Here is a 20,321-nt window from a genome sequence, read left to right on the forward strand (position 1 = left end):
ATTAAAATAGTCAATAATGTAGACATGCTAATTACCTCCAATTCAATATATTTAACACATTTTTTAAAAAAGTAAATACATAAAAGTAAAAAAGACAAAGTCCTACCACTCAGAGATAACTATTATTACCATTTTAATCTACTTCCTATGTGTCCTTTCTCTGTTTTATGTGTTTACACAGTTGTTTGCATACAGTATGCAAAATTTGGAATTCAGTGTTTCTACTCTGCATTTATAATAAAACATTAATTTTATTTCCTGCCTTTACATTTTAAATGGCTATACCACAAATTAAATGTATGTATCCTTTCTCCTAATGCTGAAAATTTAAGCTGAGTTAAATTTTCAATTATAAAGAATTCTGTGAATAAAGGTTTTCCTGTTTATTGCAAACCCATTTCTCCCCTGCTACCCCGTATCAGCTAACTTCTCTCATTATAGAGTGAAACGTTATACCATTTATAAAGTTTGTTTTTAAAAACACCAATTACAAAAATGTTTTCTAAATTATCTGTGCCAATGTAATAATTTGATTACTGTAGAGGAGATTTATTTTTCTTTATACCTGCTTTTGTTTCTCTGAAGTCAAGCAATGTATAGAGGAGGGAAAAATTTAAACAGCAGGAAAATTATGCTGTAGCCTTCACTTCTATCTGGTCATTGCTGTTTTAATTCTTGTTAGAATACTGATTTATTAATTTTCTTTATTTAATTTTCTTCCTCTACCAGTGTATATAAAGTTTGGTAGTAGTGGTTAAAGTTCTATTTAGTTGAAAGGCTGCAAAAAACAATTGGGCAGTATTACAATGGACCCAGAGCAAACATGGCTCTCATGTGGAGATGGAAAATTCTGAGGCCAATAAATGTCTTTTCAAATTCTTGACAATTTTATTATCAACTGTTGTTGATAATTTTATTATCCCAACTGTTGTTGGGATGCAACAGTGTTAAGGTTACTTTCGGCTACCTGCCTAGAAGGGAAGAAGTGACTACACACCAAATGATGGTTGCTGTTGGGAAAGAATAAAGACTGGGTAAGAGTAAAGAAGAAAGTTCAACTATAAAATAAATTTCTTCAAAAACTTTGAAAATAGAACCAAATATAGACATAAAGTATATTATTCTGAATTTTTAAATTCAAAATAGTGACCACATAGTCATTGTTTAACATACGATTCTTTGAAATTTAAAATGTTTTCAAACCAAAAACCCCCACAAAATTTTACTTTTAAATCCACAGTATCAAACGTAATATTCTATTAGTAAACCAATAATATTAATTTTTTAAAGGAATCCTTCCAGGTCCTGTATACAAAGGTAAAACCATAAATTATGGTCTCTGTATAAATGGATGCATTTGATGGAAGCACAGGTTTAAAACACACTTTCACAGTTGGGTCTCCCTTCTTGTGCTTTTGCCACCACCATGAGAACAGCATAACCCAAGGTACCTATTGTCCCATTAGTCTGGATTTCTGAACAAGGCATATGGAACAGAACCAAACCATTTCTTTAGTCTGAAACCAAAGTCCAATTGACCCACAAAGCCCATGAGTGATAAAAGCAAATGTTTGTTGTGATAAAGCACTGAGATTTTTTGAGGTTGTTTAACAGCATCACTGTGGCAGCTGGTAACTGATATAAAGATGTTCTTTGTGATATTTATTAAACTGTAGATTTTGGGAGCATATTTTTTTAAACAAAAATGTGTAAGTATAATCCTCTTAACATATAAACGTATTTGTTTAAATTAAATTCAGTGAAAGTTAAATGCTGAACCAAGAAATTTTCTTTATATATTTAGGTATATCCCATCTTTATCTACAGATGGATAACCTTTTTGCATAAGGTTTCAAAAATTTTAAATAATATTTTGAGTAGACCTGTGCTAACTATTAAATACTTTAAAATGAGTAACTTCAAGATCCCACTCTCATCTGAGAGAAGAACGGAAACTTAATTGTTAATTTTCCTGTTATTGGTTTGAAAAAAAAAAAAAAGACACTAATTTGAATGCTATACAGTATAAGCACTAATTAAATATCACTGTGACAACAGCAATATGAACACTCTAAATGCAGATCTTGCAGAGACTGCGAGGTGTTCATCAAAATCCACTCCACACCCTGAAAAATACAGCTGTAACTATTCCTAGCTAAGAGAAAATGATCTGAGCCACTTCTAGGCCTAGCAAATGTGCTTCTCTCTCTCTTTTTTTCAAGTTTGTTTATTTATTGTGAGAGAAAGAGTGGAGGAGGGGCAGAGAAAGAGGGAGTAAGAGAATCCAAGCAGGCTCCATGCTGTCAGTGCAGAGACTAACAGAAGGCTTGAACCCACACACCGTTAAGAGCATGACCTGAGCCAAAATCGAGTTGGATGGTCAACCAACTGAGCCATGCAGGTGCCTCCACATGTGCTTCTCTATGCTTCTTCTGTCCCTTCTAGCTGACTGTGGTGGGTAATTGTGGGTTCTGTGTTTTAACGATTTTTCTTTTTTCTGAGAGAGAGAGAGAGAGAGACAGACAGACAGACAGACAGACAGTGTGAGCAGGGGAGGGTCAGAGAGAGATACAGAATCTGAAGCAGGCTCCAGGCTCTGAACTAGCTTTCAGCACAGAGCCTGATGCAGGGCTTGAACCCATGAACCGTGAGATCATGACCTGAGCCGAAGTTGTACGCTTAACCAACTGAGCCACCCCGGGTTCCGTGTTTTAAAGACAGCAGAACCACAGTCAACCTGGGTCCTTGGTGATTATTTAATAAGCAAGAAACTGACTGGTATTGTATTTGTACTATTATATACTTTTGTATCTATTTAACATTGTATTATAAGTAACTTTTAATATAATACAAAATGCCAATAATTCACCTGCCAGCCTGAAACTATACTTCCATAGTTTTTAAGTTTTTATGAACTACCTGCATTATTAGAAGTATCATGAGATAAAAATATGGTAATCACAAACTGCATGAGTTCCACATAAGTTGTTTATTTTTTTTTTTTAAGTTTATTTATTTTGGGGGGGGAGGGGCAGAGAGAGAGGGAGAGAGAGAATCCCAAGCCGGGTCTTCACTGGCACACAGAGCCCAATTCCAGGCTCGAACTCAACCATGAGATCGTGATCTGAACCGATAGAGAGAGTCGGAAACTTTCCAACTGGGCCACCCAGGCACCCTAAGTTCCACAGAAGTTGTAGCTCCACTAGAAATTAAGGCAAAAACATAATCACATTCTCTTCATAGCCATGTAAAGGGTGGATAGAATCACATGGATCATAATTATATGTAAAATGAAAATTAGGTTTTCTGACTAGAAAGACCCCTTCACAAATTTCCGAGATCACTGCATATAAAAGTTGGTATTGTGACCTAAAATGTAATCACATTCTCTTACCATCTGTGACACGAGGATAAGGAATCTGTTGGACTGAAGATGAGGAAACAAACTTGGCAGGAACCTTGTCTAACTTCTGGGTACTGGGCTCTGGAATTTCAAATCCACGATCTTCAGGATTAATAAAAATTTCAGATGAAAATAGGGTTTTTCCTGGACTTTCTGTTGTTATCTGAGTGACTGCATCAGATGATAGTTTTCCAGAAAAGGGAGAAAATGGGGTCTTAATCTCCTCTGATGGTCTGAACAAAAAAGAGAAAAGACACAACAGGTCATATCCATGGCTTATCAAATACTGTAATCTCTTTCCAAAGGTAGCTAAGGAATATTTTGTGGAGATAAATCAACCTCAAATGGTTATTTCTACAGTACTCTCTGCCATCTTAAATACTAGAAATTACTAGAAGTCCACCATAAATTAAATGCATAGAGGGTATAAAAATGAACAAGAAATAATGACTTACATCAAGAAGTTTATATGTCAGTGGGGGCACCAGAGATTTTCAAAATTGTAATTATGTATTATGATTTTAGAGAATTAATATTAAAAGAGAATAAAGAAATTATTGAATAAATGAAAAATGAAAGGAGATAAATCTTATTTACAGAATTCCAAATAATATATGCAGATACCTCCCCATCCAAGGAGGTGAAAATTAATCTCTCCCTTTTCCCTTGAGTATGGGCTGGATTAAGCAACTGGATTCCAAAGAACAGAATTATAAAAAGGGATAAATAGTAACTTTATAGTGTGGAAACCTAGCAAACACCATGGTGATGAAGGTTCATATCACCAATGTTGTCATGTAGATGTCACATTCTCTCTGCTATGATGTGAAATGATGGGTATTTCCTTTTTCTGGTATTCTTTGGCAAAACCCCTAATTCCAGTCTAATAATGCGAAAAACATCAGTCAATCCCAGGCTGACGGACATTCTTGAAAGTATCTAACCAATATTCCTCAAAACTGTCAAAATCATGAAAAAAAGGAAGGAATGAGAAACTGTCATTGAAAAGAGAAGACTAAAGAGACATGACAACTATCTAAAGGGAACTGTAACTGCTGCACAGGTTCCTGGAACAAAAAAAAAGGGTCATTAATGGAAAAAATGTGAAATATAAATGAAGTTGGGAGTGTAGTTAATGGTAACATACAAATGTTGCCTTCTTAATTTTGACAAATGTTCACTATGGTAATCTAGAATGCTAATAGGAAAAGCTGGCAGATGGGTATAGGGAACTCGATTATGTCTCTATCTTTTCTGTAGATCTAAAGTACTTTTATTTATTTATTTTTTAATGTTTATTTATTTTTGAGAGAGAGAGACAGAGCGTAAGCAAGTGAGGGTCAGAGAGAGAGGGAGACTCAGAATCTGAAGCAGTCCCCAGACTCCAAGCTATCAGCACAGAGACTGACATGGGGCTTGAACCCCCGAACTGTGAGATCATGACCTGAGCTGAAGTTGACGTTTAACAGACTAAGCCACCCAGGCACCCCCTAAAATACTTTTAGATCAAGGGGCACATGGGTGGCTCAGTCTGGTAGGCATCCGACTCTTGATTTCAGCTCAGGTCATGATCTCACAGTTCCTGAGATGCAGCCCTGCATCAGCTTTGCACTGATAGTGCAGAACCTGCTTGGGATTCTATCTCCCTCTCCTTCTGCCCCTCCCCCACTCATGTTTTCTCTCATTCTCAAAAGAAATAAAGTTTAAAAAAAAAAACAAAAAATAAAATTACTCAAAGATAGTTATTCTTAAAAAATAGAATAATATTGTATTATTAACATTATATTAAGTAGAGGAATAATGTTTTATAAAACAGAAGAACCCTTGAATTTCTACCCTTTGCCTACTATTCACTAATTGAAGTGGAAAATTATGAGAAAAGAAAATAATGACCCAATCATCTTTATGAATATGCAAGCAAGAATCCTAAGTAAAATATTAGAAAACCAAATGCTTTATGTATGCAAATTCATACCAAGATGGTTTAGTCCAGGAATGTAAGGCGAGTTAGTGCTCAAAAATCAATCAATAGGACTCACCACAACAATAAAATAAAGGAGAAAATGAAATGTTTATGACACATAAAGTCAAAGCATTTGATAAAACTCAAGAATTATGTATGATAAAAACTCATAGCAAAGACAAACCACAAAAAACTTAAGAGCAACCATCCTATTTATAGTGAAACATAGAAAATGTTCACTGTGAGATTAGGAACAAAATAAAGATGCCAAATCTCACCATTTCTGTTCATCTTTAGTAAAGGTCATAAATGGCATTAGTAGTAAGTCAGGAGAAAGAAAGGAGATATACAAAAATAAGAAAAGAAGAAATAATACTCTCAATGTTCATATCTGATATAATCAGTATACAGAAAACCTAAAACAATCTAAACGTAACTCATTAAAATATAAATAAGTTTTTAGAAAAGTTGCCAGATAGGAGATAGAAATTTTTAAAAATTCATTACATTTTTTGATATCAAAAAAGTTATAAAATTAAAAGCTAAAAAATATGCCATCTGTATTATGATCACAAATATCAAATGCCTACTAGTATAATGAAAACTGTAAGACCTCTAAGTAGGAAGCTATTAATTAGAGAAATTAAAGATAATCTAAATAGGACTTCCATTTCCAGGTAGAATACAGTACACAGCCACAGACCATCTTTCCCTTTGCAACAAGCAAATAAAATTGAATAAATTATCAAAACCATAGATAAAAGATACCAGAGAGCTATAGAAGCAATCAGGAAACAATAATCTAATGTGCTAGAGAGGGGATTTTGGAGATTGTGGACAGGGACTGAGTGTAGGCAGACATACTCCCCTGGGAAAGAGAAATCACCAGAGCTTTTGAAGAACCGATGGGCTACCATGATGGAGTGAAATCTAGCAGAATACCAAGCCAATTTCCCCAACAGGATATTTTCTTAGTATCAGGATGGTACAGGAGAATGGATAATTGAGTCAGAGAAGCAGAGTAAATTCTCCTTCGTAGTCATGGCATTAATAACCAACCAAGTCCCACTAGACAGAGGGGTCTTTAACAAACATTAGGTCTCTTCCTTAAGACATTTGCCAGATTTTGAACCTGAATAAGGCAGGAAGCTAAATAACTACTGTCTGAGTGAGAGAACTTTCAAAGCTGAGGACACCTTCCAGGCTCAAGAGGAAAAAACCAGAACTGCCATCCCCAAGAAGGAGGCTGAGCCAGAAAAAGTAAAATCACTTGCAATGCTTGGGTTCTTATGAGACAAATTTCCATTAAGAAAGTGTAACTACTGAGGCAGCTGCGTGGTTCAGTTGGTTGGGTGTCCGACTTCAGCTTAGGTCATGATCTTGCAGTTCACGAGTTCGAGCCCCACGTTGGGCTCTGTGCTGATAGCTCAGAGCCTGGAGCCTGCCTTGGATTCTGTGTCTCCCTTTCTCTTTGCCTCTCTCCCATTCATGCTCTGTCTGTCTCTCTCTCTCGAAAATAATATACGAAAATAAATAAACATTAAAAAATATAAAAAAGAAAGTTTAACTACAACATAGCTGGGATCCCCTTACATTTGCCATATTCTGATCTGTAAGGGCTGGGAGTCTAAAGAGAAGAACTCAAGCATCTGAGACACCTAAATTGAGTTTCTTGCTGTATTTACTTACTGAAGAATCAAAGATCTGTAAGGATGAAAGCAAAAATCAAGGAAGGCCACAAATCAGGAAAAATCAAATGTCAACTACAGCTCCATCCCACTACTGACTCAGTAAAATTCTTGACATAACTGAAGTGATCAGCCATTATATGATTAACAGAAAAGAGGACAAAACCTCTTGGTGGAAAGTAACACCATCTTCAGTCCTTACAATGTTTTAAATCACAATATCTAGTACATAATCAAAAATTACAGAATCTGTCAAGTAGAAAAAAAGTTACTAAAAATTGAGAGGAAAAACCAGAAAACCATATTTACAAAGGATTCAGATACTGGAATTAGTGCAGAAAGACTTTAAAATGATTGTGAGTATATTAAGAGATCAAAATATGGGAGATTAAATAGATAAAAAATAGGAATCTCAACAGAAAATCAGAATCTAATTTTTAGAATCAAATGAAGACAAAAAAGGGGCACCTGAGTGGCTCAGTCAGTTAAGTGTCTGACTTCAACTCAGGGCAAGATCTTGATGTCTGTGAGTTCGAGCCCCACATCAGGTTCTGTGCTGACAGCTCAGAGCCTGGAGCCTACTTTGGATTCTGCATCTCCCTCTCTGCTCCTCCCTTACTCTTTCTCTCAATAATAAAGATTAAAAAAAGACGAAGAAGAAAAGAAAACAAAAGACAGAACAGATTCCCATCAAACCTCAGGAAATACTAAAAAATTTTTTTATGCTCAAATAAAACAATCTAACATAGTACAGAACTACAGGAAAGAATGAAGGTGCTTAAAGTCTCTGTGTGTATATGTGTATAATATAGACAAGTACATATACACACATACATATGCAGCTTTTCATATACACCTCTATGTTCTATATTTCATATACATGAAATGGAATAAACAAGAAACAAAAATGTCCTATGGTAATTTAAGAAAATGTAGAAAAGAAATGTAAGCTAGAACTGATACAAGGATTCAGCAAAATCACAAGCTATAAAATCAACACACAGAAATTGGTTGCATTTCTAGACAACAATAATAAAGCAGCAGGAAAGGAAATCAAGGAACCAATCCCATTTATAATTATGCTAAAAACTGTAGGATGCCTATGAATAAACCAAAGAGGTAAAAATCTGTAATCTGAAAACTACTTACTTAGAAAGAAATTCAAGAGGACACAAAGAAATGGAAAAACATTCCATGCTCGTAGACTGGAAGAACACATATTTTTAAAGTCTATATCACCCAAAGCAATCTACACATTTAATGCAATCTCTTATCAAATTACAGACAGTATTTTTCACAGAGCTAGAACAAACAATCCTAAAATTTATATGGAACCAGAAAAGACCTCAAATAGCTAAAACAATCCCGAAAAAGCAAAGCAAAGCTGGAGACATCATACTTCCAGACTTCAAGCTGTATTACCAAGCTGTAGTCATTAAGACAGCAGGATGCACAAAACGAGATACATAGATCAATGGAATAGAACAGAAAACCAAGAAATGCTTCCTGCTTCCTGCATGGAAGCAGGAAAGAATATCCAAGGGGAAAAAAAGACAATCCCTTCAACAAATGGTGCTGGGAAAACTGGATAGCAACGACGAATGAAAATGGACCACTTTCTTGCACTATACACAAAAATAAATTCAAAATGGATGAAAGACCTAAGTGTGAGACAGAAAACCATCAAAATCCTAGAGGATAACACAGGCAGCAACTTCTGACCTTGGCCTCAGCAACTTCTTATTAGAACATCACTGAAGGCAAAAGAAACAAAAGCAAATGTCAACTATTGGGACTTCATAAAGATAAAAAGCTTCTGCACAGCAAAGGAAATAATCAACAAAACTAAAAGGTAACTGATAGAATGGCAGGAGATATTTGCAATGACATATCTGATAAAAGGTTGATATCCAAAATCTATAAAGAACATCTCAAACTCAACAACCAAAGAACAACTAATCCAGTGAAGAAAAGGGCACAAGACATAAATAGATACTTCTCAAAAAAAACAAAACACAAAAAAAAAAAACCCATCCAGATGACTAACAGACACATGATAAGATACCCAACATCCCTCATCATAAGGGAAATACAAATCAAAACCATGGAGATAGCACCTCACACCTGTCAGAATGGCTAAAATTAAAAACACAAGAATAAGAGATGTTGGTGAGGATGCAGAGAAAGGGGAACCCTCTTGCACTGTTAGTGGGAATACGAACTGACATAGCCACTCTGGACAACAGTATGGAGGTGCCTTAAAAAGTTAAAAATAGAACTACCTTCTAATCCTGTATGCACTACTAGATATTTACCCACAGTATACAAAGATACAGATTCAAAGGGTTACATGCATCCCAATGTTTACAGCAGCATTATCAACAAAAGTCAAACTAAGGAAAAAGCTCCACTGTCCATCGACTGATGATGGATAAAGAAGATGTGGCATATATATACAATGGAATACTACTCCACCATAAAAAAGAATGAAATCTTGCCATTTGGAACATCATGGATGGAGACAGAGTTTATTATGCTAAGTGAAATAAGTCAGGTAGATAAAGGCAAATACTAATATAATTTCACTCATACATGGAATTGAAGAAAATAAAACAGATGAATATATGAGAAGGGGGGAAAAAGAGATTGGGGGAAACAAACCATAAGAGACTCTTAATGATAGAGAACTGAGGGTTGATTGAGGTAGGTGTGCGGGGGATGGGCTGGATGGGTGATGGGCATTAAGGAGGGTACTTGCTGTGATGAGCACTGGGTGTTATATGTAAGTGATGAATCACTGAAACCAATACTGCACTGTATTTAACTAAAATTTAAATAAAAACTTTTTAATTCTCCTCTTCCTTTTATCTTCTGATTCCTGAACAATTAAACTTTCCTGAACAATTAAATTTTAAAGCCATTAGATGGACAAAATAAGGTAGGCACCTATATGAGGTAAGGCAACAGCACCCCAGAGTAAGGTATTTGAACATTATCAGTGTGAGGAGAGTGCCCAGATTAAAGAGTAGCCTAACACAGGATATCATAAGCCAATCAAAGCAAGAAGAGAATCTCTGTGGAGGTGTAGCCTGGTATACAGTATCAGAGCCTGATCAGGATGAGGACAGTTTCTATGGACGGACAGATCCAGCTTGGCACGTGGGATGATCCCAAACAGAAAGCCAGGTATCTCTAGGGTGGGGCAGCTTGACATAGAGTGGAAGGTCTGGAGCAGAGTACAGAAAATATCTTCATGGGGAGGCAGTTTGGATTGGGAAGTCAGATGCCCTACAGAAGAAGGGTGTCATCCAGGGATGGAAGGTGGTCCAGTTTGGTAGTCGGAGGTCAAGCAGAGTAAGGAAAGGTAGTCTGGCCAGGGTTATTAGAGCCAGGGTAAAGAGGGCATCTATACCTTGAGCCAGATCCTGAACAGAATAAAAACACCCAAGCAGAGAGGCCCATTGTGAGAAATCAAAAGCCTAAGTAGGATGAGGAAGACACCCATGTGAAGAGGTAATCTAGCATGGGGAGTCAGAGTCTAAAGTGGGTATGAAAGGTATCTATATGAATGGGGTGAGCATTCTTATGGGGAGTGGGGCAGGAGTCAGAGACCAAATTGTGGGGAGGGGTATGCTGAGTGGTAGTCTAACATAGAGTATCAAAGCCCAAGCAGGTTGAGAAGCACAACCACACAAAAAGGCAGTCTGAATGGAGGGTAGAATCCAAGTAGTGAGTCAGAATCCTGGCTGGGAAGAGGATGTAATGAGAGATGGGACATTAATTATATAATGGGGGACTGACCAAATAAATAAAGACATAAAACATATAAGAAGTGAGGTTTCTCACTAATAAGGATAAGGAAGTTACAAATACAGAAAGCAAAAAAAAGTAAAATGAAATTCATTTAGAGCTCAATATACTGGTATGAACTTATGGTTTTCAATAGAGAAAAAATAAATGTAAATCAGTGTGTGTGTGTTATGTGTATGTATGTGTGTGCATGTGCACGTATCTAATGAGAGGGCTGGGAGCAATCCAATAGCAGTAGGTACACCTAGTGCTCAAATCTTGGCTTCTAAATATCACGTTCCACTAGAAGAAACCAGGCTCCTTGGAGAAATGGCCAACTCCAGAGGATGGAAAAGTACAAGATGAGCCTGAAATATCTTCTTGTGCCAGAAAGCAAAGACATATTCAAAAGATAACAGAAACATATAAAATGGCTACAGAAGCTTGCCTGAAGGGACTGCCACAGGCCATCAAATTAGTGACATTTTCAGAATAAAAACAAATTACAACAGTAACACTGAACACAATAAGAAAATATGGTTTCTTACAATGCAAAATATTTGCAAATCTCATATCTAACAAAAAATATGTATCCAAAATAGATAAAAACTCTAAATTCAGCAGTTAAAAAACAAAATGGTGCAATTAGAAAATGGCAAAACTTAAACAAACTTCATCAAAAAAAATATACAGATAGAAAATAAGCACATGAAAAAATGTTCATCATTAGCCTCTTAGGGAAATGCAAATTAGAATGACATCGCAAACCCCATATACTTATTTGGATGGCTCAAATAAAAACTATTGGGAGTACCAAATGCTGACAAAGGTATAGAGAAACTGGATCCCTCATACTTTGCTAGTAGAAATGTAAAATGGTACAACCACTATGAAAAATAGTTTGGCAGTTTCTTACAATATATATATATATATATACTTATTATACAACCCAACAATCACACTCATGGGCATTTATCCTAGAGCAGAGATTCTCCACCTTGGCGCTGACATTTTGAACCATATAATTCTTCATGGGGACTGTCCTGTGTATTCTAGGATCTTGTCATCAGCAGTCCTGATGCCAATAGAAAATTCTTTCCTAGTTGTGACAATAAAAATGTCTTCAGACATTGCCAAATGTCTTCTTGGGGCCAAAATCACCTCTGGTTGAGAGTCAAGGTCCTAGAAAACTAAAACTTAGGTTCATGTAAAAATAAGTACATAGATTTTACAGCAGCTATATCAGTAGTAGTAAAAAACTGGCAAAACCAAATGTCCTACAGGATAAACTGTGATATATTCATACACTTCAATATTACTTAGCAATAAAAAGAAATACTGATATATACAACAACTCAGATGGGTCTCTAGGTCATTGGGCTGAGTAAAGAGAGCTAATCTCAAAGGTTACACGCTATATGATTCCATTTATAGAACATTCTCCAAATGACAAAAGCATACAGTAGAAAAACAGATCACTGCTTTGCAGAGGTTAAAGAAGACAGGGGGTAGCACACAGTAGTGTGATTGCAAAGGGACAGGTACAAGGGAATCCCTTTTGTGATGACAGAATTCTTCTATATCTTGATTAGGCTAGTGGTTATGTGAATCCATGCAATTAAATTTCACAGAATTATACACATGTACATTAAAAAAACTCAGGTGCATGCAAAAACTGATGATATCAGATGAAGGTCTATAGTCTAGCTATTTGTATTGTATCAATGTCAATTTCTTGGTTTTGATAATGTACTAACATTCTATATTACATTGAATGATAGGTACCTGGGACTCCCTAAACTATTTTTGTAATCTCTTGTGAGTTTATATATTTTTAAAGTAAAAAGTTAAAAAAAAAAAAAAAGACCCACTGAATGAAATAAGAAAACATGCTTCTATATGGATAAAATAAACTAAAAGCTTGCAAAGGAATGAGATATTTACATAATTTCATAATACTTTCCACAAGATACTTAATTACAAAGGGGAAAAGAGTAACTTTCCAGGGAAGGAAACTAGCTGACAAAACCTTAAGTAATTAATGTATAACTGTCAGCAATGCGACAAATGAAAATTATGCAACATCTGATACAAATGAAAATTATGCAACATCTGATATGAGAATTGAATGTCACAACTGTCATATTCCTGCCAAAAATACGTAACCCAAACCTAATCACAAGGAAAACCCAAATTGAAGAACATTCTACAAAATATATGATCTGTAATCTTAACAAAGGTCAAGAAAATGAAGGAAAGACTAAAGAAATGTTCTAGAAAAGAATTAGAGTCACGACAACTAAATGCAACACATGATTTAAAAAAAAATTTTTTTTATGTTTTATTTATTTCTGAGAGAGAGAGACAGCATGGACAGGGGAGGGTCAGAGAGAGAGGGAGACACAGAACCGGAAATAGGCTCCAGGCTCTGGGCTAGCCATCAGCACAGAGTCCGACGCGGGGCTCTAACCCACGAACCGTGAGATCATGACCTGAGCCAAAGTCAGATGCTTAACCGACTGAGCCACCCAGGCGCCCCACAACATATGATTTTGAACTGCCTCCTCTTGTTATAAAAATCCTTATGGGAACAACTGAATAGTGTTCTGTAATACAGGACTGTTATTAATTTCCTGATTTCATGGCTTTATTGGGTTTATGTAGGAAAATGTTTTTTTATATAGGAAATGATATAGTGATGGGCAGCATGTTGACAACTTGCTCCCAAATGGTTAAGGATAAAAAAGAAGAGATATTAACATAATACTCTCAGATGCTAAAGCAGATAACAATTCAGTAAAAATGAACATTTCACCATGACAGCTGATCAACTGAACCAAACTGACATAACATATGTAAAATACCACATACCGGAACTGCAGAATACATATTCCTTTCAACTGCACTGATTAAAATAAAAATATACCATAACAAGAAGCAATTATAATAAGTTAAAATACCCTGAAGTCATTCAGAACACAATCTCAGTGACTGCAATGGAATTAACTAGAAACAAACAATAATTAGAAAGTTCCTATATAATTAGAAATTAGGAAACACATCTCAGGGTGCCTGGATGGCTCAGTCGGTTAAGCGTCCAACTCTTGATCTCGGCTCAGGTCATGATCCCATGGTTCATGGGATCAAGTCTGTTTCTGGCTCTGTGCTGACAGCGTGGAGACTGCTTGGGATTCTCTCTCTCTTCCCCTCTCTTTGCCCCTCCCGTGCTCATTCATTTTAGTGATGAATGCCTATATTAAGAAAAAAGGAAGGTCCCAAATAAATAACCTAACTTTACATCTAAAAGAACAAACTAGCTCAAACTCTGCAGAAGGAAGTAATAACAAAGATCAGAGAAGAAATAGAGTCCAGAAAAACAACAGAAAAGATCAATGAAACTAAGAGCTGTTTTTTTAAAAAGAGAGCAAATTTGGGGCGCCCGGGTGGCTTAGTCGGTTAAGCGTCCGACTTTCGCTCAGGTCATGACCTCGCGGTTTGTGGGTTCGAGCCCCGCGTCGGGCTCTGTGCTGACTGCCAGCTCAGAGCCTGGAGCCTGTTTCAAAGTCTGTCACTCCCTCTCTCTCTGACCCACCCCTGCTCATGCTGTCTCTCTCTCTCCTAGAAATAAATAAAATATTTAAAAAAATAAAAAAAATTAAAAAAATAAAAAGAGAGCAAATCTGATAAAGCCTTTAGGCAGACTAAGAGAGCTCAAATGAATAAAATCAAAAATGAAAGAGTCAAGACACTACAGCTGATATCACAAAAATACACCGAATCATGAAACTAATTGGATAACTTAGAAAAAATGGATAAATTCCTAGAAACATACAACTTACTAAGACCAAATCATGAATAGAAAACGTGAACAGACCAATAATGAAGAAGGAGATTCAATTAGTAATCAAAAGCCTCCAAACCAACAAATAAACAAACAGAAAATCCAAGACATTTTTTATTGGTGAATTCTACCAAACATCTAAAGAAGAAATAATACCAATCCTTCCGAAACTCATTCAAAAATTGAAGAGGAAGGAAGACTTCCAAATTCATTTTACAAGGTAAGCATTACTCTAATCCAAAACCAAAGACACTACAAGAAAACTACAGACCAATATCCCTGAATACAGACACAAAAATTCTCAATAAAATATTAGCAAGTCAAATTCAACAGCACATTTAAAGAATCCTACACTACGATCAATTAGGATTCATTCCTGGGAGGCAAGGACAGTTCAACAAAGGCAAATCAATCAATGTGATATACCACACTAACAGAGTGAATGATAAAAATCATATTATTATCTCCATAGATGCAGAAAATCCATCTGACAAAATACAACATCCATTCATAAGAAAAATAATCAACAAATTGGGTACAGAAGAAACCTACTTCAACATAATAAAGGTCATATATGGCAAACCCTTAGCTTGTATCATACTCAGTGGTAACAAGTTAAAAGCTTTCTTACCTCTAATATCAGGAACAAGATAAGGGTGCCAACTCTCATCAGTCTTACTTAACATAGTACTGGAAGTATAAGCCAGAGCAATTAGGAAAGAAAAATAAAAGGCATCCAAATCAGAGAAAAAAGACAAACACTGTCTTTGTCTGCAGACGATATAATCTTATATAGAGAAAATTCTAAATACTCCACAAATGATTAGTGTTTCTATATATTAACAAGATATTTGGGGAAAAAGAAAAAAAGAAACTCGAAATTCACACCAGTATAAAAACCAATAAAATGCCTAGGAATAAATTTAGTCAAGGATGTGGAAGATCTGTATACTGAAAACTACAAGACTTTGATGAAAGGAATTAAGGAAGACATACAAAAAAAATGGAAAGATGTCCTGTGTTCATGTAGCAGAAGAATTAATATTGTCAAAATGTACATACTACCCAAAGCCACCTATAGAATCAATGCAATCTCTATCAACACTCACTGGCATTTTTCAGACAGAGAGAAAAAAAATCCAAAGAAGTTATGAGAAAGAACAGAATTGGAGGCAATACACTTCCTGACTTCAAACTACACTATGAAGTTACAATAATCAAAAAAAAAAGTATGGTATTAACATTAAAATGAAACACAAACAAGTGAACAAAATAGACAGCATAAAAAAATATTTATAAAAATAAATATAGTCAACTAATATTTGACAAGGGATCTAAGAATACTAAATGAGGAAAAGATAGCCTCTTCAATAAATGGTCCTGGGAAAACCAAATAATCATGTGCAGAAAAATGAAATTGGACCCTATCTTATACCATTCACAAAAATTAACTTGAAATGGACTAAAAACTTAAACATAAAACCTGAAAATTCCTAGAGAAAAACATAGGGTAAAAACTCCTTGACAGTCATTTTGGCAATGACATTCTTAATGTGACACCAAGTGCACAAGTGATAGGAGGAAAATTCAGCAAGGTGGGACTACATCTACCAAACATCTTCTGTACAAAAGAATAAAAAAAAAAAAAAAAAAGCCTACAAATGGGAGAAAATATTTGCAAACCATATATCTGATAAGGGATTAATATCCAAAACACATAAAGAACTCATACAACTCAATAACAAAGAAACAAACAAGCTGACACGCAAAAACACAATCCAATTAAAAAATGGGCAGAAGACATGAATAGACATTTTTCCAAAGAAGACATACAGGTGGTAAACACATGAAAGATGCTCAACATCACTTATCATCAGGGAAATGCAAATCAAAACTATGAGAGATCACCTCACACCTGTCAGAACAGCTAAAGTCAACAACACAAGAAACAACAGGTGCTGTCGAGGATGTGGAAAAAGGGGAACCCTCTTACACTGATGGTGGGAACGCAAACTGGTGTAACCACTGTGGAAAACAGTATGGAGTTTCCTCAAAAAGAAAACCAGAACTACCCTGCCATCTAGCAATTGTGCTACTAAGTTTTACCCTCAAAATACAAAAATACTAATTAAAAGGGATACATGTACCCTGACATTTAAAGCAGCATTTTCTACAATAGCCAAATTATGGAAATAGCCCAAGTGTCCATCAATTGATAAACAGATAAAGACCATATGGTATATGTACATACAGTGAAGTATTACTCAACCATAAACAAAGAATGAGATCTTGCCATTTGAACTGACATGGATGGAGCTAAAAAGTATTATGCTAGGCAAAATATGTTAGTTAGAGAAAAACAAAGAACATATGATACCACTCCTATGTGTAATTTAAGAAGCAAAATAAATGAACAAAGGGGGAAAAGAGAGAGGCAAACCAAGACACAGACTCTTTACAAAGAACAATCTGATGGTTAGGGGAGTGGGTGACGGGGGTTAGGGAGTGCACGTGTAATGAGCACCAGGTACTGTATGGAGGTCTGAATCACCACTATATTGTGCACCTGAAAATAATACTACACTATGTTGACTAACTGGAGTTCAAATAAAAACTTAAAAAATAAAATTGGGCAAAGGAATTGAACTTTTTTTTTTTTCAAAGAAGGCATACAAAAAGGCCAACAGGTACATGAAAAGGTGCTCAACATCACTAATTATCCAGGAAATGAAAATTAAAACTATGAGCTATGGCCATGTTAGAATGACCATTATCGAAAACAGAGGTAAATATTGGTGAGGATATAGAATGAAGGTAACCCTTGTGCACTACTGGTTGTAGTATGTAAATTGTAGTAGAAATGTAAATTGATATAGCACCTATGGAAAACAGTATGGAGATTGTTCAAAAACTTAAAAACAGAACTACCATGTGAGCCAGCAATCACATTTATAGGTATATATTCAAATAAGTAAAACAGTAAATGAAAATGACACTCCCATGTCATTATTTACAATAGCCAAGGTATGGAAACAACCTAAGTGTCTATCAAGAGATGAATGAATAAAGATGGAATATATAAATAAATAAAGAAGATGTGATAGGGGCTCAGTTGGTTAAGTGTTTGACTCTGGATTTTCGTTCAGGTCACAACCTCTCAGTCATGAAAGAGCCCCATGTTAAGCTCCACACTGGGCACGGAGCCTGGTTAAGATTCTCTCTCTCTGACTCTCTCTCTCTCTCTCTCTCTCCCCCTCTGCCCTTCCTCCACTTGCACGCATGGACACACACTCTCTCTCTCTAAAATGAAAATAAAAATATTTAAAAATAAAGATGTGATGCTTATATTTATTATATTACTTAGTCATTAGAAAGAAAGAAATCCTGTCATTTGCAACAACATAGATGGGCATTAAGGGCACTATGCTAAATGAAGTAAGTCAGACAGAGGAAGACAAAAAACATATAATACCACTTGTATGTGGAATCTAAAACAGTCAGGGACTAGAGGGTGAGAGAAATGGGGAGATTGTGGGCAAAGGGCACAAACTTCTAATTAGAAGATGTACTTGTTCTAAGGATCTATGCATAACACTGTAATGACAGCTAACAATAATGTAATAACTTAAAAGTTGTTGAGAGCAGGGGCGCCTGGGTGGCTCAGTCGGTTAAGCATCTGACTTTGGCTCAGGTGACGATCTCACAGTTTGTGGGTTCGAGCCCCGCATCGGGCTCTGTACTGACAGCTAGCTCAGAGCCTGGAGTCTGCTTCGGATTCTGTGTCTCCCTCTCTCTCTGACTTTCCCCTGCTCACGCTGTCTCTATCTCTCTCTCTCTCAAAAATAAATAAAGCACTTAAAAAAATTTTTAAAAAAAGTTGTTGAAAGTAGATCTTAAAACAGTTCTCTCCACAATAAGTGACAGGATAGAGGTATTAGCTAATGCTATGGCAGTAACTGTTTTGCAATATATAAGTGTATCAAATCAACATGTTGCATACCTTAAACTTATATAATGTTTTATGTCAATTATACCTCAAAAAAGCTAGAAAAAATAAAAAATCCTGGGGAAGGAAAGGGAAGGGAAGGAGGAAAGGAAGGAAGGAAATGGGTTCTTGGGAGAAATGGTTGATTTCAGGGCTAGGGCAGGGTATAGAAGCCAACATGTAAGTGTTCTCAATAGCTAACCTTGAGTAATTTGAGTAGTATTGGATTATAATCCAAAGAATGAAATAAATGTCCCTGAATCCACACTGATATACATGAATAACTAAAGGAATAAATAAATGAGGGAGGAACAACAGGTCTTGCTTACAGAAAAATTCCAATTATTACATGTAGAAGGAATGAAAGAAGTATAAAAACTGCATTAGAATGCCACAGTGATCATTGCTACAGGCAAGATACAGTGAAGAATTCTAAAATCAGTGATAAAAATTTTAAGCAGAAACAAGATGTCCGTATAGTTTACCAGTTTCTACACAAATATCTAGTATTTACAAAGGAAATACAGCAACTGTATAGTGGAGAACCTTGGTAGACATCATTTTAGCCAAATGATCAAGGTTAACATCACCAGTAATGCATATCAACTTAATGTGCTCCCTAATGAGATGCACTGAAAATGCATAACCTCAAACTATTCTTGAGACATCAGAGAAAATGAAATCAAATTTTCTCCAAAATAACTAATTCTCTTTAAAGTGTCAACGTCATAAAAAACAAGGACTGCCACAGATTGTTGAAAATAAAAGAGACATGACAACTAAAACGCAAGGTGGGATCTTGGGTTGGATCTGAAGCAAAAAACATTCATGTGTGGAAAAATCAAATGAAATCCAAATCAGTCTATATTTTAGTTACAATTTTATATGAAGGATAAATTTCTTAGTTTTGTAAAATGTTTTATGATTATGATGTTATTGTAAGATGTTAACTTAGGGGAACATTTGGTAAAGGACATAATGGTAACCTCGAAGATATTTCCCAATGATCTCTGTCTCCTGGTAATTCATACCCTTGTGTATCTCTAACTGTTGAGGGTGAGCTGAAAATACTGATTCACTTTCTATCAAACAGAATGTGGCAGAAATGGTAAGAATCACTTACAAGGTTAGGTTACAAAGACTTTGACTTTTATCCTGGGCATCCACTCTTGTTCTCTCCTGTGCTCACTCTGAGGGAAGTTTAGCTGTCATATTTGAGCTGCCTTATGAAAGGAGGGAGTGATGCCTCGGGCCAACAGCCATGTGAACAAGCCTGGAAGCACACCCTCTCAGTCTAGTCTTGAGATGGGACCACAGATGCAGGCAATACCTTGTTTGCAACCTCATAAGAGACCTAACTAAATTTCTGACCCACAGAAACCCATACTATCATTGGAGTAATACTTACTGTTTTAAGCTGCTACATTTCAGGGTAATGGGTTATACGGCAAAAAATAATTAATGCAAGAACTCTACCACTTTTGTAACTGTAAATTTTTTTAAAAAATCTCAAAATAAAAAGCTTTAAAAATACTTTAAACTACAAATACTCACACATTTTATTCATATATACACACACGTATACAAATGAGTAGGTACATGTATATATGTAGTTTGCATTATTATGAACTCTGGAGTCAGACAAACTTAGA

General features: G+C 35.7%; 1 protein-coding gene across 1 annotated transcript in view; it reads right to left on the bottom strand.

Annotated features, from left to right (window-relative positions):
- ALMS1 (ALMS1 centrosome and basal body associated protein) overlaps nucleotides 1-20,321 on the bottom strand; it is a 130,764-nt gene that overhangs the window by 15,732 nt on the left and 94,711 nt on the right. Inside the window, exon 11 of the mRNA XM_039256887.1 lies at nucleotides 3,395-3,636. Within this exon, the coding sequence (XP_039112818.1) occupies nucleotides 3,395-3,636 (242 nt within the window). The remainder of the gene's footprint in view (nucleotides 1-3,394; nucleotides 3,637-20,321) is intronic.

The sequence above is a fragment of the Hyaena hyaena genome, unplaced genomic scaffold, assembly GCF_003009895.1.
Source record: "Hyaena hyaena isolate Hyena2069 unplaced genomic scaffold, ASM300989v1 scaffold_591, whole genome shotgun sequence".
Taxonomy (NCBI): Eukaryota; Metazoa; Chordata; class Mammalia; order Carnivora; family Hyaenidae; genus Hyaena; species Hyaena hyaena.